General features: G+C 49.3%; 2 protein-coding genes across 4 annotated transcripts in view; one reads left to right on the top strand and one right to left on the bottom strand.

Moving 5' to 3' along the window:
- The first annotated feature begins 230 nt into the window (after positions 1-230).
- Positions 231-6,863, top strand: Gyltl1b (glycosyltransferase-like 1B). Its single transcript, XM_013029966.1, has 16 exons — positions 231-404; positions 478-603; positions 676-831; positions 894-977; positions 1,290-1,372; positions 1,566-1,689; positions 1,838-2,009; positions 2,140-2,244; positions 3,473-3,585; positions 3,659-3,784; positions 3,857-4,012; positions 4,146-4,306; positions 5,000-5,278; positions 5,770-5,919; positions 6,018-6,213; positions 6,376-6,863. Exons 1-16 carry the CDS (start codon positions 231-233, stop codon positions 6,583-6,585), a joined length of 2,415 nt encoding a protein of 804 aa, XP_012885420.1. The 3' UTR covers positions 6,586-6,863.
- Positions 6,864-9,989: 3,126 nt separating this feature from the next.
- Phf21a (PHD finger protein 21A) overlaps positions 9,990-27,381 on the bottom strand; it is a 200,945-nt gene continuing 183,553 nt past the window's right edge. For all 3 annotated transcript variants that reach the window (XM_013030045.1, XM_013030046.1, XM_013030047.1), the window contains exons 12-19: positions 26,502-26,553; positions 25,759-25,838; positions 25,261-25,321; positions 21,950-22,113; positions 15,840-15,995; positions 13,700-13,775; positions 13,213-13,316; positions 9,990-11,670 (exon numbers count right to left, since the gene is read on the bottom strand). In XM_013030045.1, coding sequence (XP_012885499.1) covers positions 11,413-11,670; positions 13,213-13,316; positions 13,700-13,775; positions 15,840-15,995; positions 21,950-22,113; positions 25,261-25,321; positions 25,759-25,838; positions 26,502-26,553 — 951 coding nt within the window. In that variant the 3' untranslated portion in view covers positions 9,990-11,412. The remainder of the gene's footprint in view (positions 11,671-13,212; positions 13,317-13,699; positions 13,776-15,839; positions 15,996-21,949; positions 22,114-25,260; positions 25,322-25,758; positions 25,839-26,501; positions 26,554-27,381) is intronic.

Here is a 27,381-nt window from a genome sequence, read left to right as displayed (position 1 = left end):
CTCATGGACTTTCCTGCCTGGGCTGGCTTTGAACCATGATCCTCAGATCTCAGCCTTCTGAGTAGGATTACAGGCGTGAGCCACCAGCACCTGCCTCCACTCCCCCTTCCCCCATTTTTTTTTTTAAAGTTCAGTGATAGAAGACTTACCTGGCACACATAGGGCCCTGGGATCCATCCCCAGTCCTACACAACAAACAAGCATACAAGAATCATTTCACAGACACCTTTATGGCCCAGCCCCAGGAGCTGGTTGTCCCTGGTGGGCATAGCAACCTGTCCCCATTGGCAGGTGTGATCCTGCTGCGGCTGGACCGGCTTCGGCAGGCTGGCTGGGAGCAGATGTGGAAGCTGACGGCGAGACGTGTGCTCCTCTCCCTGCCCGCCACCTCTCTGGCTGACCAGGTCTGTGGGAAGCTTTGTGGGGCCCAAGGGTGGGCAGGCTAGGGATGGAGGTGTGATGGCTGTCTCTGCCCAGGACATCTTCAATGCTGTCATTAAGGAGCACCCGGGGCTGGTGCGGCCGCTGCCCTGCGTCTGGAATGTACAACTGTCTGACCACACGCTGGCTGAGCGCTGCTACTCTGAGGCCGCCGACCTCAAGGTGAGCAGGGAGGGAGTGGAGGACAGGGGTGGGCACTGTTCTCATGGCTACTCACACCCCTGGGGGTCCCAGGTGATCCACTGGAATTCCCCCAAGAAGCTGCGGGTGAAGAACAAGCATGCCGACTTCTTCCGCAACTTGTACTTGACCTTCCTGGGGTACGATGGGAAGCTGCTGCGGAGGGAGCTCTTTGGGTGTCCCAGCCAGCCCCCACCTGGGGCTGAGCAGGTGAGAGGGGTACCTTCCCTTGTTCCAAGACAGCCCTGAATCTCACTCCTTTCGACGGGCAGCTGCGGGGAGAGCCGTCGGCGGGATCCGGGGGCCACAACCGCTCCGCCTGCGCCCCGCAGCCGCCGCTGCCGCCCAAGTGCGAGGTAGGTAGGTGCGCTCAGCCCCTGGCGGCTGCCGTCCCCGGGGCCCGCGCCCCAGCCCGGACACCTGGACGGACACCCGTGGGAATCCACACACCTGGCCTCTGGCTGAGCGCTGAGCAGCCAGCCGGGGACCCCTGGAGCGTGGGGCTTCTGCGCCTCTGGCCTCAGTTTGCCTGTGAAGTGCAGGTGCGGCCCCATTCCTGCTTTCCCTAGATCTTGATGCCAGGTGCAGCCGCGTTGGCCAAGGCCAGGTGCGCCCAGCGGTCTGGGGGATGCGGAGAACGGCTTGCCAACCTAGTGCCCCTTTCCCAGGTGTTGCACGTGGCCATCGTGTGTGCGGGACACAACTCCAGCCGAGATGTCGTCACTCTGATGAAGTCCTTGCTCTTCTACAGGTACAGCCAGCTGTCGGTGGAGCCGTGTCCCTGGCTTGGGGGCAGTGTCCCTCCTCCCCCAGGGGGTGACTGTAGGAACCTCCTGAGCTGGATGTGGACACGCTGTTTTGGGGAAAGACAGCTGTTACAAAGCTGTTGCCTGCCTCTTGCTCCTGCTGGGCCTTCTCAGACTTCCTCTTTGCCCACCCTAAAGGAAAAACCCCCTGCACCTCCACTTGGTGACTGACGCTGTGGCCAGAAGCATTCTGGGGACACTCTTCCGCACGTGGATGGTACCCTCCATCCTCGTCAGCTTCTATGATGCTGAGGAGCTCAAGGCAGGAGCCCCCACCTCTGCACTCCATTCTGTAGTAGGGGGTGGGGGGAGAGTCTCCATCACCTCACACCTTCACCCTTTTGGGGTCCACCCCCTGCTTCCCAGAATTCCTGCTCTCCCCGCTCACACCCTGCCCTTCCCACCCACAGCCCCAGATCTCCTGGATCCCTAACAAACATTACTCTGGCCTCTACGGGCTGATGAAGCTAGTGCTGCCCCTCGCCCTGCCGCCCAGCCTGGCGCGAGTCATTGTCCTGGACACAGATGTCACCTTTGCATCAGACATCGCGGAGCTCTGGGCGCTCTTTGCTCACTTTTCTGGTGAGAGGCCTGGGACTCGGCCCTGGCCTGACCTTCTCCCTTGTTCCCCAGGCCCCACTGTGGTCTAGCCCCAAGCCCAGGTCCCAGGGCAGCTTCTACAGACAGCCCCCCTCATAGCCTACCCTCCCAGACAAGCAGGTGATCGGTCTCGTGGAGAACCAGAGCGACTGGTACCTGGGCAACCTCTGGAAGAATCACAGGCCCTGGCCTGCCTTGGGCCGGGGATTTAACACAGGTGGGGGCTGTGGAGAGGGAGGCAGGAGGGGTGGACCATTGGGCCCCCGGGGCTGGGCAGGGCACAGAGTACTAGGAAGAATGATGCTTGGAAAGCACACTGATGAAAACCGGAAAACAAAACAAAAACCCTTGGCTGTACACGCTGGATGACTGTGGCCAACTTGCTTAAGTCCTTCTGAGCCCTAGTTTCCTAAGCCTTATATAGGGAGGCTTAAAGTGTCTTGATAGAAAGTCTGAGAAGATCAATACGGAGGGTTCTGTAAGTTGGGCAGTATGCAGCTTCTCCCCTGGGTAAAGGGTAGTTAGTTGGTACTTACATCTGCGCCATGGGGACACATTTTCAGAAATGTGTCATTAAGTCATTAGGCAATTTTGCCTTTGCACAAGTATCGCAGAATATTTACACACACCTAGATGGAACAGTCTAGTGACATAGCCTCTCCCGGTAGTACCTAGAAGCAGTTACTCTACAGAATAATGACTGTAGGCTCTTGTTACAGAATGGTAATAGCATATCTACACACATCAAAGGTTTAGTGAAAATACCAGGTGTTAAGAATCTTTGGCTCCATTGTAATATGGGACCACTGTCATTGACCAAAATGTTACTGTGTGGCCCACAATCACAGCCAGGCATGATAGTGCATGTCTATAATCCCAGCTACTCAGGAAGATTGTAGGTTTCAGGCCAGCTTGGGTCACTTAGCAAGATACTATCTTATTTTGGAGGTTGTTGTTGGCCATTGGGCTTGAACTAGGCACTGTCCTTGAGTTGTTCTTCTCCTTCTCCTTCTCCTTCTTCTTCTTCTTCTTTTGTCGGTCCTGGGGCCTGAACTCTGGGCCTAGGCGCTGTCCCTCAGCTCAAGGCTAGCGCTCTACCACTTGGGCCCCAGCGCCACTTCTGGTTTTCTGAGTGGTTTATTGGAGATAAGAGTCTCATGGACTTTCCTGCCTGGGCTGGCTTTGAACCATGATCCTCAGATCTCAGCCTTCTGAGTAGGATTACAGGCGTGAGCCACCAGCACCTGCCTCCACTCCCCCTTCCCCCATTTTTTTTTTTAAAGTTCAGTGATAGAAGACTTACCTGGCACACATAGGGCCCTGGGATCCATCCCCAGTCCTACACAACAAACAAGCATACAAGAATCATTTCACAGACACCTTTATGGCCCAGCCCCAGGAGCTGGTTGTCCCTGGTGGGCATAGCAACCTGTCCCCATTGGCAGGTGTGATCCTGCTGCGGCTGGACCGGCTTCGGCAGGCTGGCTGGGAGCAGATGTGGAAGCTGACGGCGAGACGTGTGCTCCTCTCCCTGCCCGCCACCTCTCTGGCTGACCAGGTCTGTGGGAAGCTTTGTGGGGCCCAAGGGTGGGCAGGCTAGGGATGGAGGTGTGATGGCTGTCTCTGCCCAGGACATCTTCAATGCTGTCATTAAGGAGCACCCGGGGCTGGTGCGGCCGCTGCCCTGCGTCTGGAATGTACAACTGTCTGACCACACGCTGGCTGAGCGCTGCTACTCTGAGGCCGCCGACCTCAAGGTGAGCAGGGAGGGAGTGGAGGACAGGGGTGGGCACTGTTCTCATGGCTACTCACACCCCTGGGGGTCCCAGGTGATCCACTGGAATTCCCCCAAGAAGCTGCGGGTGAAGAACAAGCATGCCGACTTCTTCCGCAACTTGTACTTGACCTTCCTGGGGTACGATGGGAAGCTGCTGCGGAGGGAGCTCTTTGGGTGTCCCAGCCAGCCCCCACCTGGGGCTGAGCAGGTGAGAGGGGTACCTTCCCTTGTTCCAAGACAGCCCTGAATCTCACTCTTCTGGGGGGGGCAACCTTAGTCATGATGTTCTGGTCCAGCCCTGGTCCTTTTCTCCTGGACCGCCCCCCTCTCCTCCCGCTCAGTTACAACAGGCTTTGGCCCAACTCGATGAGGAAGACCGCTGCTTCGAGTTCCGGCAACAGCAGCTCACTGTACACCGAGTCCACATCACCTTCCTGCCCCACCAGCCACCACCTCCCCGGCCTCGTGATGTCACGCTGGTGGCCCAGCTCTCCATGGATCGGTGAGGGTGCCAAGGACAGCCTTAGCTTGGCGTGGACGGGGCCAGGGATTCTGAAGTAGAGGGTTTTGTCGGGTAGTTTGATGCTGTGGTAGCGAGCGGCTGGTCACTAGAGTGTTTCAGCACTTAGAGACATTGGATATGGTGCAAAGAGGTTGAGCTTTTGTAGTCATTCTATTAACCTAAAATTGCCTGAGTTGCCATGGGACCCAGGATGTGTGTGTGTGTGTGTGTGTGTGTGTGTGTGCATGCACACTGATCCTTGAGCTTGAACTCAGGGCTTGGCCGTTCTCTCTGGGCTAGTGCTCTACCACTTTGAGCCACAGTTCCATTTCTGGCTTTTTGGTAATTAATTGGAGATAAGTCTCATAGAATTTCCTGCTTTGCCTGGCTTTGAACTGTCATCCTCAGATCAACCTCCTGAGTAGCTAGGATTTACAGGCATGAGCTACCAATGCCTGGCTCCAAAATAAGTCTTAATCTCTCCGGCTCCTACTTTCTCCCCACCCCACTGGGGTGGTTGTAAAAGCTGAGTGAGACTGGCTCCAAGTGCTTAAAAGGGGCTCAGTCACTTGGGGTGGGTGTGGGGGGATTGGGAAGTCTCTAGCAGATAGGTAACTTTAGGGAGGTTTTCCAGCCCTGCCGGGGCTCCATGCAAAAGGGGCAGAGCTGGGCTAACTGTCCCCCTCACCCCAGGCTGCAGATGCTGGAAGCCCTGTGCAGGCACTGGCCAGGCCCCATGAGCCTGGCCTTGTACCTGACAGATGCAGAGGCCCAGCAGTTCCTGCATTTCGTGGAGGCCTCCCCGGTGCTTTCTGCTCGGCAAGACGTGGCTTATCATGTGGTGTACCGGGATGGGCCCCTCTACCCAGTCAACCAGCTCCGAAATGTGGCCTTAGCCCAGGCCCTCACGCCTTACGTGTTCCTTAGTGACATTGACTTCCTGCCGGCCCACTCTCTCTATGACTACCTCAGGTAGGCCTGGAGGACGTGAGGGGAAAAAGATTTGGGGTGGGTGCTGTCAGGGTTTTGGGGCACCCATTGCACTCAACACTGTTGGTGAGCTACTGCTCCTTTGTGTGTGTGTGCAAGTGGTGTGCATGCCCTAGGGTTTGAACTCAGAGCTTGGGTGCTGTCCCTGAGTTTTTGTGCTCAAGCATAGCACTCATCACTTGAGCCACAGCTCCTTTTGGGGCTTTTTGGTGGTTCATTGGAGAGAAGAGTCTCACAGACTTCCCTGCCTAGGCTGGCTTTGAACCGTAACCCTCAGATCTCAGCCGCTTGACTAGCTAGGGTTACAGGTGTAAGCCACCAGTGTCCAACTGCGATTGTGCCTTTTTGGGGCTCTGTATTCTCTGCAAAATGGGAATTGTGGTATTAGATTGTGTCTCTGGGCTGTTGCAGCCCAGATGGCCAAGTCCTGCAGCTAGTCTGCCATACGTGGTGTTCACTGTGCTCTTCCTCAGGGCCTCCATCGAGCAGCTGGAGCTGGGCAGCAGGCGGAAGGCAGCTTTGGTGGTGCCTGCCTTTGAGACCCCACGTTACCGCTTCAGCTTCCCCAGTTCCAAGGCTGAGCTGCTGGACCTGCTGGACACGGGGGCCCTCTACACCTTCAGGTAGGCGAGGCTGTGGATCTGCCTGGTGGCCCTACCTTGGCTCCCACCCTGTGGGCCACTAGCCTCAGCCCGGCTTCCACCCCGCTCCTGCTGCACAGGTACCACGAGTGGCCCCGGGGCCACGCACCTACAGACTATGCCCGCTGGCGGGAAGCCCAGGCGCCGTACCGTGTGCAGTGGGCAGCTGACTATGAGCCCTACGTGGTGGTACCACGTGACTGTCCCCGCTACGACCCGCGCTTTGTGGGCTTTGGTTGGAACAAGGTGGCCCACATCATGGAGCTGGATGCCCAGGTGAGGAGGGGCCACCTTCTCGTGTCTGTTTCCAACTGAACTCTGCAGGGGATGCCCTGCCCTGTCTCTGTGTGCATTCTGCCCTTAACCATTGCCTTGGCTTTTAGGGGGGTTGTGGTCTTCCCCCCAGGCCAGCAGCACCCTCTGGCCCTACCCCTGTAGGAATATGAGCTCCTGGTGCTGCCCGAGGCCTTCACCATCCACCTGCCCCACGCTCCAAGCCTTGACCTCTCCCGCTTCCGCTCCAGCCCAGACTACCGAGCCTGTCTGCAGGCTCTCAAAGAGGAATTCCATCAGGACCTGTCCCGAAGCTATGGGGCCTCTGCCCTCAAATACCTCACTGCCCTGCAGCAGCCCCAGAGCCTGGCCTGAGCCTCCCTGGAGCCCAGGCCTCCTTGGAATGGGTTACTATGCCCTGGAGCCTCGACTCAGGCAGACCCACCCACCAACCTCCCTTCCCTATCTGCTATTTAAATTATTTAAAAGGTCTGTGGGTCAGACTGGGTGGAGCACTGTGTGGGGAGTCCTCCCCCTGCTGCTATCCTACTGCTAGGGGTTGGCCTCTCCTCCCCTTGCCCCAGCTGGTTTGGGGCTGGTGCTCCATCATCAATTGTATATCCCTTTTTCATAATTAAAGTTTTTCAAATCTCTCTTTGCACTCCTCCTGCTTTGGGGAAATCTGGGCTCTCTGGGGCCTGAGGAGATTAGTGGGGCTGAGCCATGCTCCCGTGGGAGTCAGCATGGCCTGGGTCCTCAAGGGTCACAGCCTAGATGGGCCCCCAGGGCCAAGGCTGGAACTTAGACTGTCTTGCCCATCCTCCCCAGCCCCCTACTCAACACCATGAGGCCGAGAGACTTTATTTGGCTTTATTTAGTAAAATGTTAAAATAAATAAATACAAATTGATCAGCTGCTCTGTATCCCCACCCCCACCCCCTTAAAACAAAAACCAAACAAAAACAAAAACTTTGAAGCACAAAACTCCAAATACAAGTTCTACCAAGACTGAAATCACAAAGGGCATGGACAAGAGACAGGACTGGGGTCTGGCTGCGTCTCTCCTCTGCTGGAGCCTGCTGACCTCGGTCTGCCCGTCCTGCCCTCCTGACTGCAGCTCATCCTGGGCTGAGAGCCGAGGATCTTGGAGAGAGGTGCAGGGGCCAGGGTGGCTGCTGCAGATAGAGGCCTGGAGAAAAGCTTGGGAAAGGGGTGCCAGGTGGGATGAGTGTGAACCTCCTTCTAGAGAGCGACTAAGAGTCTCACCCTGGCTGTCAGGAGGGGCGGCCCCAGCTTCCTTGCCTTCATTCCAGGTGGGGGGGAGGCAAAAGTCTTTCCAGGGGCCAGCCCAGCCTTTTTGGATAGGAACTAACTAGGGTGAGAATGGGGTTCTTGTTTCCTGCCAGGGTGCCTGGCTGAGGGTGGGTGAGGCACAGACGTTTTCACCCAGAGCCAGAGTTGTCCAGCCTCCATCTGAAGCCACCTGATCTAAGAACCTGGGCCTGGAACACATCCCCTGGCTACCACCCCATCTTAATCCCCTAGAAGCTTCCTGCTCCGGGGGGGATTGGAGGGGGGAGAAATAAGTTTCCTAAATGCAACCCTTGAAGAAAGTAAGAAGGACCACACCCAAGCAAGGCCTGAAGGGAAAGACTGCTTCTGTGTGTGCGGCTGGAATGGTCCCAGGGGTGGAGAAGGAGCAGCTCGTGCAGAGATGGGCAAGCCAGAAGTAGTCACCCTGGGCAGCACTGGGTGTGTGTGCACCCTTCTTGCTGCCCGCTGGGCTTCAGCCAATAAACAAGGAGACAGAGGCAGCCCTGCAGGGAAACTGGACACTGGCGGGTCCAGCTTGACAACCCTATTGCAAGAGCTAAAGGCAGGCCCCACACAGGTCAGGCCAGCCAGGGACTGTCCCGGGCCGGCAGGCTTGCCCTGAAGGGCCTAACTAGGAAGGAAGAAATGAGAAGTGGATGCTGTTCAGCCAGGTGAGACAGGACCCAGCAGGCTCCAGCAAAGAAAACACACCTGCAGGCCAAGAATGCAAAAGGTGGGGGATGACAGCCAGTGACCTCACTGCCTCTAGGGATCAGTCCTGATCTGGGACTGATAAGGAAACTCCAAGTCCAGGCTCCTGTCTTAGAAGGGCTTCTAAGCCAGCTGTGGTCACCTAGGTGGCCATTAGAGCAGCTGAATCCTGGGCAGGAGAAGGCAAGGAAGTGGAGGCAGCTCGGGTGGGGTGAGGGGGAGGGGTGTGTGCCAGGTACCTGCAAGTCTGGGTGGGCAATGAGGAGCTCTTCTCAACAGGCCAGTTTCTGCTGTGGAATTTGAGGCAGGAATGGAGGCCAGGGCAGACTGCATTCTCTACTCCACCCCAGCTGACTCAGAGCAGCTCCTGCCTGACCTTTAGGAAGAACATACGTGACACTGTGCAAAGCAGCAGGCGGGAAAACTGATCAACTTCTTGTAGCTCTTTTGGGGCAAAGGCTTCTATGAATGATGGCTTCCCAACATCCTTTTAGCAAAGACAGGTATTGTGTGGCAAGACCCAGCCTATAGGCCCAGACAAGTCCAACGGGAGAGCTGAAACAGGGCGTCCAGCCTGATGCGGGTCTCTGATCCTCTGCCAACCATTCCTCCAACGAGTCCAGGCATCTCCAAGCTTCCTGACTAGACACAGCGCCTTGGTTTCTCAACAAGAACAGGGGGCTCACTTCTAGTTTCGTGCTCACTTCTAGCCAACCTGCAGCCGGGGCCTCACTCCAAGGCCGGTGCTTCCGCTGACATGCTGGGAAGATGGGTGAGCCGGCTGGTATACTCTAAGCATCTCTTCTCTGTGGCACTTCCTATCAGGATCTATCCCTGCCCCTCTGAGCCTAACTGGGTAAAGGAGACAGATACTAAGGGGCCTTTCTTGATTCTGAGGAACCCTGGCCGATACAATGCTGGGGGAGGAGGGGCAGCGGGAGAAGGGGAGGCTCGGGAGAGATGCTGCTACCGGCCAGGGTGCAGAGCCCTGACCACTGCCATTCGGTCAGGGATGTGGAAGGGATCATGGTCTTCCACAAGAGCATGCATCTCGCCCATCCACTTCCTACACAGCACGACTGGAGCGATGAGAGATGAGCAGACTCTAGTTTTCTAAGAAGGAAGGAAAGGCTGCAACAGGCCCAGCCAAGGCAAGCACAGGGATTCTAGCCCAGGGTCACACAGGAAGCGTGTGGGTGGGCGACGGAGCGGGTGAGTTCCCACTCTGATGCCTGGAGCCAGCAGGCAGAGAAAGTGGCTAGAGCTCTGGACCTCTCTCTTCAAAGGCAAGGCAGACCAGAAAGCCGTGCAGTCCCTCAGCGACACTGCATCCACAAGATAGCTCTCTCCTTTGTTCCCATACCCTCCTCAAAGCCGGAGCGCCTACACGGCCGAGCCTGGAGCCTCACGGGCCGGCCCCTTAGAGGCGCCCCAGGAACTCATAATGCTGGTGGCTGAAAGACCGAGAGCAGCACCAAAGGAAAAGGATCTTGTATAGGCACCAGCCTTTGCTCTAGCAACATCTGACGAGACCACGCAGGCCCTGACACCATGCATACTTCATCTGACCTTCAAATGCAGGAGATGAGATCCCTGTGCCAAGCAGACCGCGCAGTCTGTTCCGAGAAGGAGAGGCAGGGAGAGCCCCAGCCCCTGCTGAAGACCGGCCCACCGGTCTAGAGACACAAACACAGCAAAACGGTATAATGTTCAGCAGGTTCTGTGCTAAAAAATTATAACTACACGGCATTTTCTCCAGTTCTGACACCTTTTTAATAGAAATCACTGTTTTTAGGAAACAAATAGCACTTTCGTAATTTTTTTTTGTACAATGTTTCTTACCTTGATCTTAATTTAAGTAACACTAGGAAGACCTCAATATCTTTTATTTTCCTTTTTAATTAAAAAAAAAGTAGTTGTTTTTTTTTTCCCCAGATACAAAGATTTTTTTTTTTTTTTTTTGCCCTTGCATAAAAAAACAGTGCCCGGACGATGACACAAGGACTCACAAAGACTCACTGACCGCACTGACACTATGACTCCTATTCTACCATGCAAGGCCTCGACTACCCTTAATTGGACTGTCAGCCTGAAAAACAGCTTTTCTATTCCTTATTTTAGTTTTTGTTACCCAAAAAAGTAAAATAAACAACAAAATAAAACTTTGCTTAAAGAAAACAAGAACAAAAACAAAAAGTAAAAAAAAAAAAAAAGAGGAAAAGAAATGTCTCCATTCAATTCACACACACCTGGGTCGTGCTGCGTCACTCAGCATCTTCTCTTCTTATAAATATAGAAAAGGGATGGATGTTTTCAAGTAAAATCACTGATCCGCCTTTTTCCCTTCCTGGATCATCACACGCGCACACTCCTTCCCTGCCTTGGCCGCGCCAGCAGGGCCTGGCTTGCCTCCTTTTCTTCGAAGAGGGAGGAACAGCAATCACCGCAGATGAGCGATACACCAGGCAGGGTCAAGGGGCTGCCTGAGGCCTCCGCAGGGAAGTGGCACCCGAGGTGGGGGCAGAGCTAGGAGAAGGAAGCTAGTGGCTGCTCTAGGTGTCCACCTCTCCTGGCCCTCGGCCCCCTCCGGATGAAATGAAATACTGCTATGTGATACACTCTCCCATCCCTGGCTCCCTCCCGGCCCGCCCCTTCCCTCCAGTGGGCACTGGGGTTGGTTAAATCTCGATTTCCTTTTTTGGTTTTATAGAAGTGAAAGTTTAGAGACAGGAAAGCCCACACACTCTTTGGACTTGTCTTCTCTTCCTAAACAAATAAGGATCTGAAACCTGCTCTCCTCCCTCGGCCCGTCCCTGCTCCCCACCAAACCAAACAAAAACAAACCCTTCGTGGCTGTGGAGGCTGCTGCAGGCACACACTGGTGTATAATAGAGAGAGTAAATATATTATTTCACTTGGCATGGTGCTGGCAAAGAACCTCCAGCTGGCACTATTTCATGTAACATGGTCCAATCTTTGCATGTACACACAGAATAAGAAGGATCAATTGGCAAACTCGGGTGCCACCTGGCACAAGCATCTTCTCTCTCTCTCTGGAACCAAAGAACCAAAAGAATTCTGTACTTTTCCAGAAGAAATCCAGCTTTGATTTTCTAGAGTCTTCAGCGTTTTGCTCTCCTCGCCGCCGGGATCCCGTGGCTTCTCTCCAGGGCTCTGTTATTTAGTCTCTTCCCCCTGGTTACAGTTTGCTGTGCAGCTCTGGGAGGAGGGGGAAGGGGTCGGCGTGGAGGAGGCGGCACTGGCAGGGGGAATGCAGTCTGGGCCATTGGAGATGGCCCCTAGGGTGGCCTCAGAGTCTACTGGTTTGGAGAGGTCAATGCCGTGGATGAGACGAATCAGCTGTTTTACCTTCTCCAGGGAACTACGCATCTCTTTCTGCCGGGCTAGGATGGTGTTCTTCATTTCCATGCATTTCTGTAGCAAATGAGAAGGCAGGGACTCTGACTCTTACCAGCCCCAGAGGGGACAAGCCATGCCCTAAAAAGTCCCTGTGGGCGGCCCCTAGAATCTATCCTGTTCTGCCCAGAGCAGGTGGCTACTCCCCAAGGAAAGAGGCAAGGGAAGTGGGTGAATGGGCTCAAAGCCTATCCTACTGTACACCAGCACTTAAAAACACATTTGCATCACCACCATTAATGCTACGGAATAAAGCCATTAAACAACAACAAAAAGGTTCCCATAGCCGGTGCCGGTGGCTCAAACTTATAATCCTAGCTACTCAGGAGCCTGAGATCTGAGGATCACGGTTCAAAGCCAGCCCGGGCAGGAAAGTCCATGAGACTCTTATCTCCGATTAACCACCAGAAAACTGGAAGTGGTGCTGTGGCTCAAGTGGTAGAGCGCTCACTTTGAGCTGAAGGGCGCAGGGACAGGGCCCAGGCTAGAGTTCAAGCCTCAAGACTGACCTCACTGACTGCCTAGCTTGGGCAGGTGCTGGGATGGCTCCCCCAGGCCACCAGTGGCCTTAGGATAGGCCGAGCTCTGCAGGGCAGAGCACAGGTCAGTAATACTTAGGCTCCACCAGTGGCCTTCAGGATAGGCCGAGCTCTGCAGGGCAGAGCACAGGTCAGTAATACTTAGGCTCCACTTAAGGGTTTGCCAAAGATCACTTGCTCAGTGAGAGTTTAAGATGCAAGACCTGGGGGCCAGTAATGTTCAGAGACCCCGAGGTAGCCCAAGGCCAAAGGACCGTGGCCAACAGAAGCTGTCTTGCTTGATCACTGACATGCCATCTTTACTCTTTCGCTCTCAGCCTCCCACAGCTCCTGGTTTCTGCTTTAGACAGAGAAGACACGTTTAGCCTACCTGTCACAGCAGTGTTATGGGGGAAAGTAGCTGAGTAGACAGCTTCACTGCCCAGTCTATGTACCACCTGCTGTGTGTAAAAGTTACCATACCCCCACAACGGTGACCAAATGAACAGAAAAGAAACCTGTCCCCCTGCTCCAAATACAACCATCCTTTCCGCGTGGACAGGCAGGGCTGGGCAGCCCTACTGTTATTTCTAGAAACCCTTCTTCCTCACACTGGTCAGGAAAATAGGGACCTGCAATGAGCAATTAGAAGAATGCAGCAAAGAAGGGAAAGACCTTCAAGCTCAGGTGATAAGAGTCCCACAAGGGGCCTGGCCTTGTCTGCCCAGCCTCAGATGAGGCTCCACATTCATCTCCAACACTATCAGGAGTGGTCCTACCCTGCTGCAGTTGCTACTTCATCTCTTCAGCCTGGAGACTAGGAATCTGCTAGATTAAAGCCAGGAAGATGCCCAGAACCTGGGTAAGGGACCTGGCCACTGGACTTGAGAGCTGTCCTCTAACTGGAAGGGAACAGCACCTGCTCCAGTCAGTGAGGCTAATAAACACAGTGACCATAAATGGCCCTGGGTCCCCATGTGTGCTGTTTGGGATGTGGAAGGGGCCTGGGGCCACCGCTATAGGCTGGAGGTGGGACACTTACACTTATAGAGTTGCTGAGCTGTTTCACCTTCTGCTCTAATTGTTCCCGTTCCTGTTTTAAATCTGAACTCCATTTAAGTAACTTCTGTTTCTCTTCTTCTTTTGCTAGGGAAAAGAAAAGAAAAAAAGGAACAATCCTTAACAACGAATTCTTTGAAAAGGCCACTGTGCTCCGAATGTTTGCCAAAGATATGTTTCCCAAACCACCCTGAATCATGACGCCATGGCACAGAACCTGTACCCCCAACGCTGCCTTGTTCTATGCCTACGTGCACAGAGACTCACTATGGCTTGGGCCCATGATCACATACATTCAGCACCACACTTCCCAGTTTTCTTTCCAAAGAAGGTGGTACATAAACTGACCATTCAATGGAAGTCTTTCATTTTTAGCCTTAATTTCCTCTTGGAAGGAGAAATATTGCCTTCCAATTATTTTCTTTAAGAAGGTGGGCCTTACTAAAAAATGGATGTGGGTAATCCTTTACCTGCTTTGTAGGCAATATAGGAATGGACGATTGCTAAAGTTCCAGGCCATGGGATTGCTTCTTCCTTCTTCAGCATCTGAAAAGAATTTTAGGACTTTAACTTGAGAAGGAGGTTCCGACACACATCCTCCAGGTAACAGCAAGCACCAATGACAAAATCCAGGAAGGGTTTCTGGGAGGCAGTATGGCAAGACCCTGTGCTACAGCTTCTGGACTACAAGGATAGGTGTGGACAGTGAAGTTCAGAGGCAGAAAGAGCCAAGGCTGGGCTGGTGAGCTGGGTGAGCATTCCTGTCTTCTCATAGAAGGCGGATGCCCAACTACCCTCAGCCCGAGAGCTACCTGCCAGCACAACGGCTGCCTGTAGGCAGTTCTGTCCATGACCTGACAAAGCTGCCCATCTCATTGTAGCCCTATGCTACCTTCTTCTCCAAGGAATTCGAGCATCAGTTCCAAATCCCAAAGTATAATCTCAGTCCTGTGTAGAAGTTTTTTGGAGGATCCCAAAGCAGCACAATCAGGAAGAGAGTAGAAAGGAGGGCATCTTTCTACACAGGAGACAGTAGGAATGAAGATGACCAAGGCTCAAAACGAGACCCAGCCTGGTCTATGTGCACACCTGTAATTCCAGTGCTCAGGAGGCTGAGGCAGGAGGATTTTGAGTTTGAGGTCAGCCTAGGTACACAAAAAAGCCTTTATCTCGAAAAGCCAACAGCTAGGGATGTAGCTCAAAGGTAGAGTGCTCGTCTAGCATATGCAAAGCCCTGTGTTTGGTCCCCAGCACTGCAAGAATAAATAAAGGGGGAAACTAGAATTCTTCCAAATCAGGGATTTTTTTTTTTTTAATGGAGCTGAGCTGGATCCCACTGTTAGCCAGGATACAGGGCTTATTGAATGTACTTCCTCACTTTCTTCTTAAAGACTCGAGGGGATGAGGGTGGGGTGGGAGATTGGAAGGGATGGGAAGGGGAAACAAAGGAGGAGGTAACAATGCTTGATAAGAAACGTACTCATTATCTTGCCCATGTAATTGTAACCCCTCTATATGGTATTTTCACAATAAAAAACAAAAAAGACTCAGGGACCGGGAAGATGGCTCAGTGGTAGAATGCTTGCCTTGAATGCAAGAGGCCCTGGCTTCGATTCCTCAGGACCACATAAACAGAAAAATAAAAATTAAAGTTTTAAAAAAAAAAAAGCCAGGCGCTGGTGGCTCACACCTATAATTCTAGCTACTCAGGAAGCTGAGATCTGAGGATCTCGGTTCAAAGCCAGCCCGGGCAGGAAAGTCCATGAGACTCTTATCTCCAATAAACCACTAGAAAACCAGAGGTGGCGCTGTGGCTCAAGCGGTAGAGCGCTAGCCTTGAGCTGAAGAACTGAGGGACAGCGCCCAAGCCCAGAGTTCAAGCCCCACAACCGACCAAAAAAAAAAAAAAAAAAAGACTGGAGACAGCTTATAATCAAACCTTTTATGAAGATGTAAAGATGTATGAATATCTAAGGAAATGAGACCATGAACCAAACAGAGAAGAGGGAGGAAGTTAAGACAATTACTAATACCCATGGCCTTTGAAGTCTGTGAAATACAGACTCAGCATTTTACTGTTAGTTTTCTGAGTCTGATGACAATAGCGTTTAAAATGGTGGTTATTTGAATTAATTAGCTGGATACATTCTTTTAAGGAATTTATTCCCACAGAATAGTTTCAAAATCATATCCTGAACTTGGTGTAATGCTTCATGCCTGTAATCTCCTCAAGGAGATTGAGGCAGGAAGATTCCAAGTTCAAGGCCAGCCTGGGCCAAATCATGAGCTCTAGGTTAATCTGGCAATGTAAGAAGTCCCTGTCTCAAAAAACCCAAAACCAAAATAAAAGGACACTCAGATAATGCGTTTGACCCTTCTTATAGAACGAGGCAGAATGAACTTGTGGGTCTGGACTTTTAGGAAGAGGGTCAGTTGTATGAGATATAGGGAAGTAGTCTGGATATTGCCACCTGGGTCAGTAGGATGGGGAGCTTGTGAGGGAATGAAGTCTGCGTGCCCTCAGGCCATGCTGTGGACAGGATCCCAGAACTAGACATGGGGGAGGGAATTTCTATGGACTCCCCTCCCCATCTGGCTCAGCCACAGTACCTGGTCCTGACATCTGGGACAGATCCACATGCCCTTGGGAATTGTTTTGAGAGGTGGGTCTAAGCAGTCCAGATGATACACACGGGAACACGTGTCACACATCAACAACTGGCCGCTTTTTCTGCAAACGCTGCAAAAATCCTCATGGATATCACCCTATGAAATTGAGATGAAAGGTAAGAAAAAGGATAAAGGTAAAATGTGTAGTGTTAACATGCTTTCGGGGAAGCACAGTGACTTGGTCTTTCAACACATTAAGTGTTTAAGCAATGCAGGAACTGTCAATGGCACAAGCCCGGCCCTGTTCCATACAGCTGAAGATCCCCCGTGGGGAGCTTTAAATGCTTTAAAACTCTGCAGTTGCCCAGTTTAGCTGTGTATGTGATAGTTTTGGTAAGAGTCCAACCAACAGACAGAACTTTTACACGCAAGAAAATCCATTCATTAGAGCATCTCAACATTTGTGATTACAAACACTCCTCATTTAGCCACTATTTGTTGAGGGAAGGGGACACTGAGTAGAGAAAGACAGATAAGAAAAGATTTACTAAATTCCTTGTTCATTCAGGGGGAAATAAAGCCAAATGGGAAAAGACTGAGTCAGGAGCGAATCTGATTCGCACAAGCTTTCTAACATGAAGGATTTAAGAAGCCAAAGCAACAGCTGACAATGTCCTCTTAAAACCAGCATTTGGCATTTTCTGTTCAATGGACCATTCCATTCTAGAAGGCTTTATTCCTCCCTATAAAATATTCCACCAGATGGAAGATGACAAGCCGCCCTGGGACACTCTGCCACCCCCTTTGTGACAGTTTTAGCACTCAGGTAAGACTGCCGGAGAAGCAAGCAGATCTTTTTTAAAATTTGGAGAGGAGAACACAGGGGAAAAAAGTTCTTAAAGAGGTACCAGGCCAGATGCCAGGACATCAGGAGGGGAAGACGGAAGGGACAAGCCAGGTGTTGCTTTAGGTTTCCTAGGTTTTCTGCTGGAAGGCCTGACCGAGAACCTCTGTACAGAAGTAGTGAAAGAAGGCATCTCTCCACCACCACATATGCAAGAACATATCTTCTGCACATGTAATCTCTCTCTGATGGAAAGAATATATGCTCTAATTCACTACGCTATCTGGCAGCTAAGAAAAAAAAGGTTCTAAGGTCCATCATAGTTTGGACAGATTTTAATCTTTTTTTTTTTTAAATAAGAAACTGCTACCTCTGGACAGTAAAAAAGATGCTTGGTACATGTGAAAATCTATTAGGCAAGAGTGTAATGGTTCAAGTCCCTGAAAGGGGTCTCACCTCTGGATCAACAGGGATTTCCTCTATTCTAAAATTAGGTTGAGAGGAGTTTTTCTCCTCTGGAGGACTAGAACCTAAGCCCCAAGTTTATACATGATGCAAGGCTTTAGGACTGTCTTAGAGGAGCTGCAGATAAGGCTCTGAGAAGTGAAGTGAGCACTGCTTGGGGTGGGGCGTTCATGTGCTTTTGCTCTTGATGAGAAGAACAGCAAGAAGCAGAGGCAGAGAGCGGAGAAGAGTTTCTACAGGACATTTGAAAGTTCCTTGTCCTGTTTACATAAACACAGCTCCTGTCAGGATTTTTTGTTGTTGTTGGTGGTCATGGGGTTTGAACTCTGGGCCTGAACGCTGTCCCTCAGCTCTTCAGCTCAAGGAGAGCACTCTACCACTTAAGCCACAGTGCCACTTCTGGTTTTCTGGTGGTTATCTGGAGATAGGAGTCTCAAGGACTTTCCTGCCTGGGCTGGCTTTGAACTGCGATCCTCAGATCTCAGCCGCCTGAACCACCGGCACCTGGCTTTATTGTAATTTTTAAAACTTTTGTTCCCCCTGGTCCTGGGGCTTGGGCCTGGACTCTGTCCCTGTGCTTCTTTTGCTCAAGGATAGGACTCTTATCTCTTGAGCCAGAGCACCACTTCTGGCTTTTTTCTGAGTAGTTTATTGGAGATAACAGTCTCACAGACTTTCCTGCCCCGGCTGGCTTTGAACTGCAATCCTCAGATCTCAACCTCCTGAGTAGCTGGGATTACAGGTGTGAGCCATCAGCTAACCTCTGAAACAACTACAGAATCATAGAAAGTTGCAGAAATAGTATACTGTTAACAATTTAAAACCAAAGAATACATCAATTCATATTCCATTAGCTGTTAAAAAATACATAATGCACTATCTGGAAAACTCCACTAGCCTATACTAAGAGATTCAGCTTGGAAATGGCAAATGATATTTTGGAACAATAATAAAGACAATAATTTTGATTTTATAGCCCCCTGAAAGATTCTTCGGGACCACATTTTGAGAACCGATGCCCAATCAAAATGAATATAAAATGCCAAACCATTTCATCCCTATACAGTACATTCTAAAGAGAGTGAAGCAAGTCTTGTGAAGGCTCTATCCAGGTCAAAAGGCTTAGCTTTGATGACAGATCAAATTATTATCATAATGAAATGGTAAGCTAGGAGAAGGCTGGGCCCAAGGTTCCTTGCTAGGAAGTGAGGATGGACTTTCAGGACCCATGCTGGCTCTGTCAACGGCAACTTCATTGCGTGCTAAAAATTTTTATAATTATGTCAACAGAGCTTCCCTTCTCATAAAAATGATGAGAGCAGCAACAAGGTACATCCTGAGGATTTGTGTCTGGCTAGGTCTTGTATTACCAAGTCCTGAGAGATGGTTATTGATCCCCAGGAAATGCTTGGCTCTCCACTGTTATTGTTTAATTAATGTTGTTGAGGCTTATGCTACCCGGCAGCAAACATATAGAACTCTTGTGTTTTGATTTTAATCACTGCGGCTGTTAGGATACTGCAGAAGTAGAAGTCAATTATCTTAAAAAAAAATAATCTATTCAACTGGGCTTAACTTAGGAAGTTCTGAACCTGTTTCCAAAAGGTTTGCATTTTAAGATGAAACCTGGCAGAAACTTTTATTTTGTGATTTGGTCTGAGTGGATCCTTTTTAGGTCTAATTTCTAAAAAAAAAAAGCTCAGATCCTCTCCAGCAGAAAACACACACTAAAGCAACATAGTTTAAGAGAGACTCGAAGGCAGAACTACAAAGTCACCTATCTGACCCAACCTAGCCCTTGTGCATGACTCATGGAGAGCTCTACAAAGATGCCAATGAGCTAGAGACCAGTCTAAGCAATCCTCAGACTGGGGAAAGACGACACAGGTAAGGGTCAGAAAACAAGGTTTTTGACAAGGACTTCTGATACTCATTAACTGGGTGTTCAGAAAACCTGTATCACGAACATGACTTATGGCGAGACAGGAAAGTTGGATGGAATGCTCAACCTTTAGAGCCAGGATGAGTTGGTGGCTACCATCTGTGTACAAAGAAGAGAACCTCCTATGACCAGGTCTCCAAAGGTAACACTTTCTTTGCTGTCTCTGGAATGTGAATTCAGAACATTCACACGGTGCTCTCTTAGAGAACTACTAACAATGAAAACTTTCAAGTTCGAGGAGGCTTTTCCTTGAAGGTTAACAACAGCCTCTGTAATTCACAGAAGAACTGGGACATGTGCCAAATGAAATCCTTCGTTTCTCTTCTCAGACTTGTTCCTCTCATAAATGGCAACTCTGTGTGTGTGTGTGTGCGCGCGCACACGCGCGCACGCACGTGTGCACATGTGCTGGGGCTGGAGATTTGAACTCAGAGCCTGGGCACTATCCCTTAGCTTTTTTGCTCAAGGCTAGTGCTCTACCACTTGAGCCACAGCTCTAATTCTAGCTTTTTGGTGGCTAATTGGTGATGAGAGTCTCATAGACTTTCCTGCCTGGGCTGGCTTTGAACTGTGACCCTCAGATCTCAGCCTCCTGAGTAGGATTACAGGTATGGGTCACTGGTATTTGGCTATAGTAAGTGGTTTTAGTGCTTTTAGTAGTTTACGCCATAAGCTTTGGATTTATTTAGGACTGTTTATCTCACGCCCCATATTAAGATCTGCTGGCCTTCCAGTTATATGTGGACCTGATTGCTTTTCTCCATCTCAACCTTTACCACCTCATTAGGTATGGCCACTTGCAGTAGCCTCCTAACTGGCCTCTCTGTTCCCATTCCCCCATCCCTGCAGGCCTTCTGCCCACATTTCAGACACAGTGCTCCTTTCAAAATCAAGTTTGGGTCCACAAACACCTTAAAATTGTCATGTAGACAAGAAACACCAAAGGAGGGAAAAATTACATCACAGTCTGGAGTGAAACTAGTGTTTAACTCTCTATCCAGACTCAAAGCTGTTCCCATCCATAGGGAACTTAGACCTTTAAGGGTGAAAACAACTTGATGGCAATGATCTCAAGGGAGAAAGTTAGTATCACCAAGGACGGAAGACTGACAGCGTGTGCTGAGAAGGCCCATCATCACTGTGCAGTGCTTCCAAAACCTGTGCTTCAGACTGTTCTCTGTGGAGAGTCATAGTCCACATGGAGAAGCACTCTACAGAGCAACTAGCCGCCCTTGAAAAGTGCCAATGTGGTGAAAGACAAGAAGACTGTTTCAGAATCTAGGAGTCTAACAGATAATACTATTACAGTGAGTGGACTGCATCTGCAGCAGGAAAACACGTGGCACGGAGGCCATGGTAGACAAATGGAGAATCTAAATCTGCACTGGATATAATATTCTAAGATCTTGTCAATGTTAAATACCCTCTATTTGATAAATACATAGTGGCAAAATAACAGAATATTTTTATTCTTACATTCTCACAAATGTTTTGGGGTAAAGATTCATAAAGTGTACAACTTCTTTACTAGCCCATCACAAAAAGTAAGTGTGTGTGTGTGTGTGTGTGTGTGTGTGTGTGTGTGTGTGTGTAGGTGAGAAGTAAATATGGCAAAGCTAGGTAAAGGGTATATATTTGTTCATTATATACCATTATTACAATTTTTCTGTAGATTAAAAAAATAAAAATTAAATACATTTTTTTGGTGGGGGGGCATTACTAAACCCTTTGGTGGTCTCCCATTTTGTTTCCAATAAAAGCTACAAGCCCTGCATAAGCAGCCCTAGAACCTCTGAAATCTTACCTCCCACTGCTCTGGTCCACTTGCTTTGCTACTATCCTGGCCTTTGTGCTATTCTTTCACCATTCCACACCCACACTCACATCGGGGTTTCTGCACCGCTGTTCCTTCCTTCAAAGACAGCAAGCTCCTGTCCTTTGATATGTATTTGTCAGTACTGGGGCTTGAACTCAGGACTTCATGCTCTCACTCAGCTTTTTTTGTTCAAGGCTGGCATCTACCACTTGAGCCACAGCACCACTTCTGGCTTTTTGGTGGCTAATTGGAGATAAGAATCTTAGGGGCTTTCTGCCTGGGTTGGCTTTGAACAGTGATCCTCAGATCTCAACCTATAAGCAACCTCATATTTTCATGCCTTATCTGTTCCAATTGTTTTCACAGTGAACAAGCAATATAATCACTGCTTGGCAGATTACATATCCACAGAATATGAGGTTCTTGAAGGCTAAGGATTGGTTTTGCTCCTTCCCGTGTCTCTAGTCTCAATAACCATTCTGGCGGAATAGCACTCAATATCTGCTGAGTGAACTGAATGCCTTGTAAATGCTCATTTAACAGATCAGAGAATGAGTTCACATGCTTACACGTTCTGGGTAGAGAACTAGTAAGCATCTGACACTTTTAGGAAGCTGTTTTTGATTAACTCTGCTAAATAAAGTTGCTCTACAGAACATTTTGCAGTTCTGGGATTGTACGTAAAGCAACAAACAAGGGCTGCTAGGGGAACATGCTATGTTCATGTCCCCGACCTTAACACACTGATTAGAGACACCTCTCAATCTCGTGAGGTGCTTTCCCACTCTGTCTCTTCGCAGAACTCATCTACAGCAAATCAGACTCAGGCACGGACAACCCTGGGCTCTGGGAGTTACAGTGCCGTGACTCTTCCGGACATGGCAGTCCTTCTCCCAGGAGAAGGCTATGTGGTGTGGCATGTGGGGCTAGCTGCTGTTCTAGTTCTAGTCAAGAAGGTGCAGGCTGGCAGGGAGACAATATAGGACAACGGTTTTCCCAATGCGAGCTCTCAGAAAAGAGAGCGGCTTCCCCCAGTTACTTACGTCTGTGGAGGTGGGGCTGGGCAGGGACACAGGCTGCACAGGTGCAGGGAAAGTGAATGTGGCCTCTGTCTTTTCATTTTCAGGGGAGTCGGGATGACTGGATGGGGGGGATGTTGGGGTAAGGGCTCCAAACCCCAGCACTGCATTGTATTTTGGAGGACGACCTATATACCAAGAAAAGGGAACAAAAGGGAAAAAAGGGGAGGGAAAGAAAAGGGGAAAACGATCTTACATACCTTTGGCCAGTGTTCCTCATTGGCTAGCATGGAAAAGGAAGTGAGGTAGCAGACAGAAAGTTAATACACAGTCCCAAAGGGAGGAACAGAGCAAAGATTTAAATGTCATTAGAAACAACTACACGAGTCCCAAAAGAAGGAGGAGAAGAGAGCCTCGGAGAGGGACAGAACATGCAGGCTGATGACAAGGACCTCACTATGGGCAGACTGTGCTACTGTTCCTGGACTATTATGACTTGAGATTTCTAGTGGAAGAATCAAGATGTCAAAGCCCAAATGGGAGCCAAAACCAGAACATAATTTATTTTGTCCATGCCTTTTGTTTATTGTTTACTCGGCAATTATCATTCTTACAATAATATTAAAGAGTCTCAGTTTCCTACAAATGAGTACATTGAACATTTCTGTTTTTCTATTTCTCTCCTGTCTGCATTCTGGTCCTTCTAACTGCTGGTTAGTGTAGAAGAAGGCAAAGTGAGGAGGCAAAACTCAAGTTAGTTATTCTCATCCCTTGTTATTACAGGCATTGAGAGAGAGGCTCTGCAGTACTAGAATGTAAGACTAACGGGGAGGGGGGCAGGATGGGGGAGGGGGATGGGGTTCCTGGCTAACAATGAATTTAAGCATTTCTAGCTTCGATACTATTTCCAATGGTTTGAGAGCTATCTCTCTGCTCTGAGACATGAATATCCTAGTAAACAACATGACTGAGAACTGGGGCTGTCCTAAAGTCTCAGCAAAGGCCCTGTCATGAGCCTTCTTGACTGAGAGGCCTGACTGAGACAAAACACTTTCAATCAAACCTCATCTACAAGCAATCTATAAATGAGCCCCAGAAGTCCAGAAAATCTAGGGAAGCCACTTTTACCACACATCTTAGACAGGGTCCTGGCCTTTTTTTTTTTTTTTTTTTTGTCAGGCTTGAACTCTGGGCCTGGGTGCTGTACCTGAGCTCTTCAGATCAAGGCTAGCACCCTACCACTTTAGCCACTACACCACTTCCGGCTTTCTGGTAGTTAATTGGAAATAAGAGTCTCATAGACTTTCCTGCCTGGTGGGCTTTGAACCGTGATCCTCAGATCTCAGCCTCCCTGAGTAGCTAGGATTACCAGCATGAGCCATCGGTGCCAAGCTGGGGTTCTAGTCTTCTAAGAGTCAGGGTCACAGTTTCTAAATTGTGAGTGATCGTAAGTACAAGCCCAGTGCACAAGGGTGAGGGGCGAGCAGAGAGATCGCAAACTGCCTACAAGCCTTGGTGAATGGTGTATGGGAATCATGACTTTGTCAATGGTTATAGGCAATATTAGGATCATGCGCATGAGTCATGATTTTGTCAGGACAGGAATATTGCCTGTGTTAAACTGGCACTGTCTGTAGTACAAAGGTAGGTCTTACTGGTTTGTCTTTTTTTTTTTTTTTTTTTTGATTGGTTGCGGGGCTTGAACTCTGGGCCTGGGTACTGCCCTCAGCTCTTCAGCTCAAGGCTAGTGCTCTACCACTTGAGCCACATGCCACTTCCAGTTTTCTGAGTGGTTTATTGGAGATGAGTCTCATGGACTTCCCTGCCCGAGCTGGTTTTGAACCGTGATCCTCAGATCTCAGCCTCCCGAGTAGCTAGGATTACAGGTGTGAGCTACTGGCGCCTGGCTGGTTTGTCTTTTGTAGGGAGTTCAGTGCTGGGGTGGGGTGGGGTGGGATAAAGCCCAGTGCTCTTCATTTAGCTAAAGGAGGTATATCCTAGGCATCGTAGATGCAAGCTTTTAGCTTCGACCTTGGTGAGAGATACCAAGGTCTTTCTGGCTCATATAACCATGCCTTAGTAGATACTGCCCACTAGAAGGCCAATTATTTGTGGCCTCTGGCCAAGGGTTTCCTATCTGAGAACTGCCCCAGCAGCCTCTAAAAAACATCTGAGCTCAAAACAACAAAAATAATTTATAGCACTGTTTATTGTGGTCCAGGAATCAAAGTAAAGCAGTAACTTAGAGTTTACTGTCTAAACTGTTTTGGCTACTTGAAGGCTAGAACGGATGAAACATTAGAATGGGTCACTAAGATGGCTAGGTTATTTCTTTTGGGAGGGGCAGGGGCAGTTATAGTCCTGTCTAAAGCAGACACAATTGTCAGGGTGACCTCCTACACTTCTAATAGCACTGGGATTGGATGTGCATACACACATTAGGCCACTTACTCAGCAACCTTTCTAGCCTGGACCTATAATTCAGGCACACATTATCACATGGAAAAACAGACCTTGGGATGTGTTTTTGACATCAAGGAACCATTTCAATACCTTGTTTATGAGCTCAAATCCCATTAAGACCAACTTAGACTTGCACAGTGAGAGATACTACTCCTGTTTTTTTCTGCCCTAAGATTAAGGTGGAATGCCCAGGAAGGTCTGGAAGATGGGAGCAGAGCTCTTCAGCAGTAGGAGTTCCTGCTTTGGGGAGCCGTTTTCACTGAGCCCTATTCTGCCTTAGCTGGTGATATGCTCTTATCACAGATCTTAAGTTCTCTTCTTCCTGGAAAATGTGCAGCTCACAGAAACTTGGTCATGTTTTAGCCTCAGTGGCTGAGACACTATTAGGAACACCCTGGCAAAGCAGTGGTCTGTCTGCTGCTACATGATGCTAAATCCTTCCTTCCAGCCAGCGATCTGCTCACTGAACTATCCTGGATGGCCTGGTGGGTTTGGGGCTGAAATGCTGTGCTAAGCCATCTCCCTGAACCAGCTCAGCCAGGAACTAGGAAAACCAGCTTTTGATTCTTCATTCACAGCCTTAGTAAGAAAACTCTCTCTTTCTTTCTCATTCTTTCTCTCTCTCCCTCATTCTCTCTTTCTTTCTCTCTCTCTCCCTCCCTCTCTCTCTCACAATTCCCTATTTCCATAGAGCTACAACAAAACTATTTTCAAAAGATAGAGAAGCCAGATCCTAGTGTGATGGGAGGAGGGGAGGAAAGGAAACCCAACACAAAAGCAATAGCAAGGCAGAGATTTAAAAAAAAACAAACAACAACAAAAACAAAAACACAAAAATAATCAAACAAAAAAAGAAAGGAAAAGACACTCACCTCTCTTCCGGGTCCCAGGATGCATTGTGCTGTTTAGGTATGTGACTGCGCTCTTCTTACGCTTTGAGGGTTGAAGAAGGAAAGGGGGCTGGTTGAACATCAGGGTTATCACTAACACTGGCACAAGATACCTGACTCATGCCAACTACCTAGGGCTAAGCATGTCAAGGTCTCAGAGCTAATAGGGTTTATTACGTATATTTGACACTCAGAGAATATATACTGAGAGACTGTCTCTGCTTCGGATTGACAGTACGGGGAAGTTAGGACAAATACAAATTTATGGTCTCTGCTCAAACTTTGGGGAGAAAACCTAAGTGTGTTTTCCTAAGGTTCAAGCAGTAAATGATAAAAATACAAGAATGACCAGATCAAGTTCCAACATTTCGGGGCTGCCCCAGTACAAGGAGGTCGTGGCCTCCGCAGGCTTTTGGATGGGAGGGATTGAGAAAGTAAAAGGCAACCATGAGGGACAGGGCAGGTGCTGGCCAGGAGTACCTCTGGCTCAAAGACTGCTCCACTGTAGACTGGATTTGCTGTTGTTCTTCTTTTTCGCTCTTGCCTCTTGCTTTGGATTTCTTGGGAAGAGAAAAGGCTTGGATCAGAAGATGGTTGTGGAAAGCCTAAATATCTGAACTTCATGTTTTATGTATTGGTATTCCTCTAACAAATCAGGAACTGGGCAAAGTCTGGAGAAAAATCTATAAGACCACCTTCTGTCACCTCTTGGAAAGGAGGCCTGCATTTCTCAAAGCACTTCGAGGCCAACCACACCTGACTTGTTTTTTGACTGCTGTGTAAAGAGGTCTGGATGAACTTTCTCCTTAGACTGCTAACCAAAGTTCACCATTTTTGAAATAAATAACAAGAATAGGCATAGCTTTCTAACTTAAGATTCTGGTAACTCAGTGTCTAGAAAATAAGATGAGTATTTTTCAGAGGAGCATTTGCTACTTAAAGTTGACAGTGAATCAGACTTCTACAGTAAACAGGAGTCATTTTATTTCAGACAGCTGGGGAGGTTTTCCAAGTAAAGGAGCGTGACTGAAGCTAGGAAGGAGAGGGCTTGAGCATTACACAGAGGGAAAGCAGTTTTTCCTCTAAAGGAATAAAGTCCATACCAGTTGAATCACACTCTATTTGTGTTCCAATGTTCTATTCTAGGAATTCAATCTAACACCACTTTCAGGAACAAAGCCATGGGCCAGAAAGAAGGTAGTGCCAAGAATATCTTCTCTTACCTTCTAGATGGTCATGCGTTACCAGCCCTAGAGACACCATGAAGGCAAGTTTCTGTGCCAGGGAAACAAAAGAAGTACTTCAGTCTGTGTTCTCACAAAGCCCATCACAGGTTGCTGGTTATATACTTGGTAAAGCTTGCCTCATAGTCTGACTGCTTGACAGAGGCTAAGTTCTGAGGAAGCAAGAGCAGGTGGCATCCGCTCTGAGCACTCTGGGCCTCTTGATGCCAAAGAGAATGAATGAAACCTACAGTTTCCAGTTTTTCAATGTCAAAAATCATCTTGAGTGGGGTGCCGATCATGTTTGTAATCTTAGCTACTCAGGAGGCTGAGATATAAGAATCACAGTTTGAAGCCAGCCTGGGCAGGAAAATCCTTAAGACTCATTATCTTCAATTAACCACCAAAATGACAGAAGTGGAGCTGTGGCTTAAGTGGTAAAGCAGTAGACTTAGCAAAAAAGCTCAGGGATAATACCTAGGCTCTAAGTTCAAGTCCCAGGACTGGCACACACACAAAATCATGTTGAGTGACCTATTCTTTTCCTTAGAAAAATCTTAAAGATATGGTTTCATACTTATTAAAAAAAAAAAAAAGCCAGGTGCCGGTAGCTCAGGCCTGTAATCCTAGCTACTCAGGAGACTGAGATCTGAGGATCACAGTTCAAAGCCAGCCCAGGCAGGAAAGTCTGTGAGACTCTTGTCTCCCATTAGCCACCAAAAAACTGGAAATGGCACTGTGGCTCAAGTGGTAAGGTGCTTGCCTTGAGCTGAAGAGCTCAGGGATAGCACCCAGGCCCAGAGTTCAAGCCCCATGACTGAACAAAAAGGAAGAAAGAAGAGGAGGGGGAGGAGGGAGAGGAGGAGGAGGAGGAGGAGGA

The sequence above is a fragment of the Dipodomys ordii genome, unplaced genomic scaffold (genome assembly GCF_000151885.1).
Source record: "Dipodomys ordii isolate 6190 unplaced genomic scaffold, Dord_2.0 Scaffold125, whole genome shotgun sequence".
Lineage (NCBI taxonomy): Eukaryota > Metazoa > Chordata > Mammalia > Rodentia > Heteromyidae > Dipodomys > Dipodomys ordii.
This window is presented reverse-complemented; position numbering and strand designations above follow the sequence as displayed.

Excerpts from the sequence above, each read along its gene's own strand:
- Gyltl1b (XM_013029966.1), top strand. The coding sequence starts at position 231 with ATGGCCCAGCCCCAGGAGCTGGTTGTCCCTGGTGGGCATAGCAACCTG. Across the intron at positions 1,373-1,565 it reads AAGTCCTTGCTCTTCTACAG|GAAAAACCCCCTGCACCTCC; the intron begins GTACAGCCAGCT and ends CCCACCCTAAAG. Across the intron at positions 1,690-1,837 it reads ATGATGCTGAGGAGCTCAAG|CCCCAGATCTCCTGGATCCC; the intron begins GCAGGAGCCCCC and ends TCCCACCCACAG.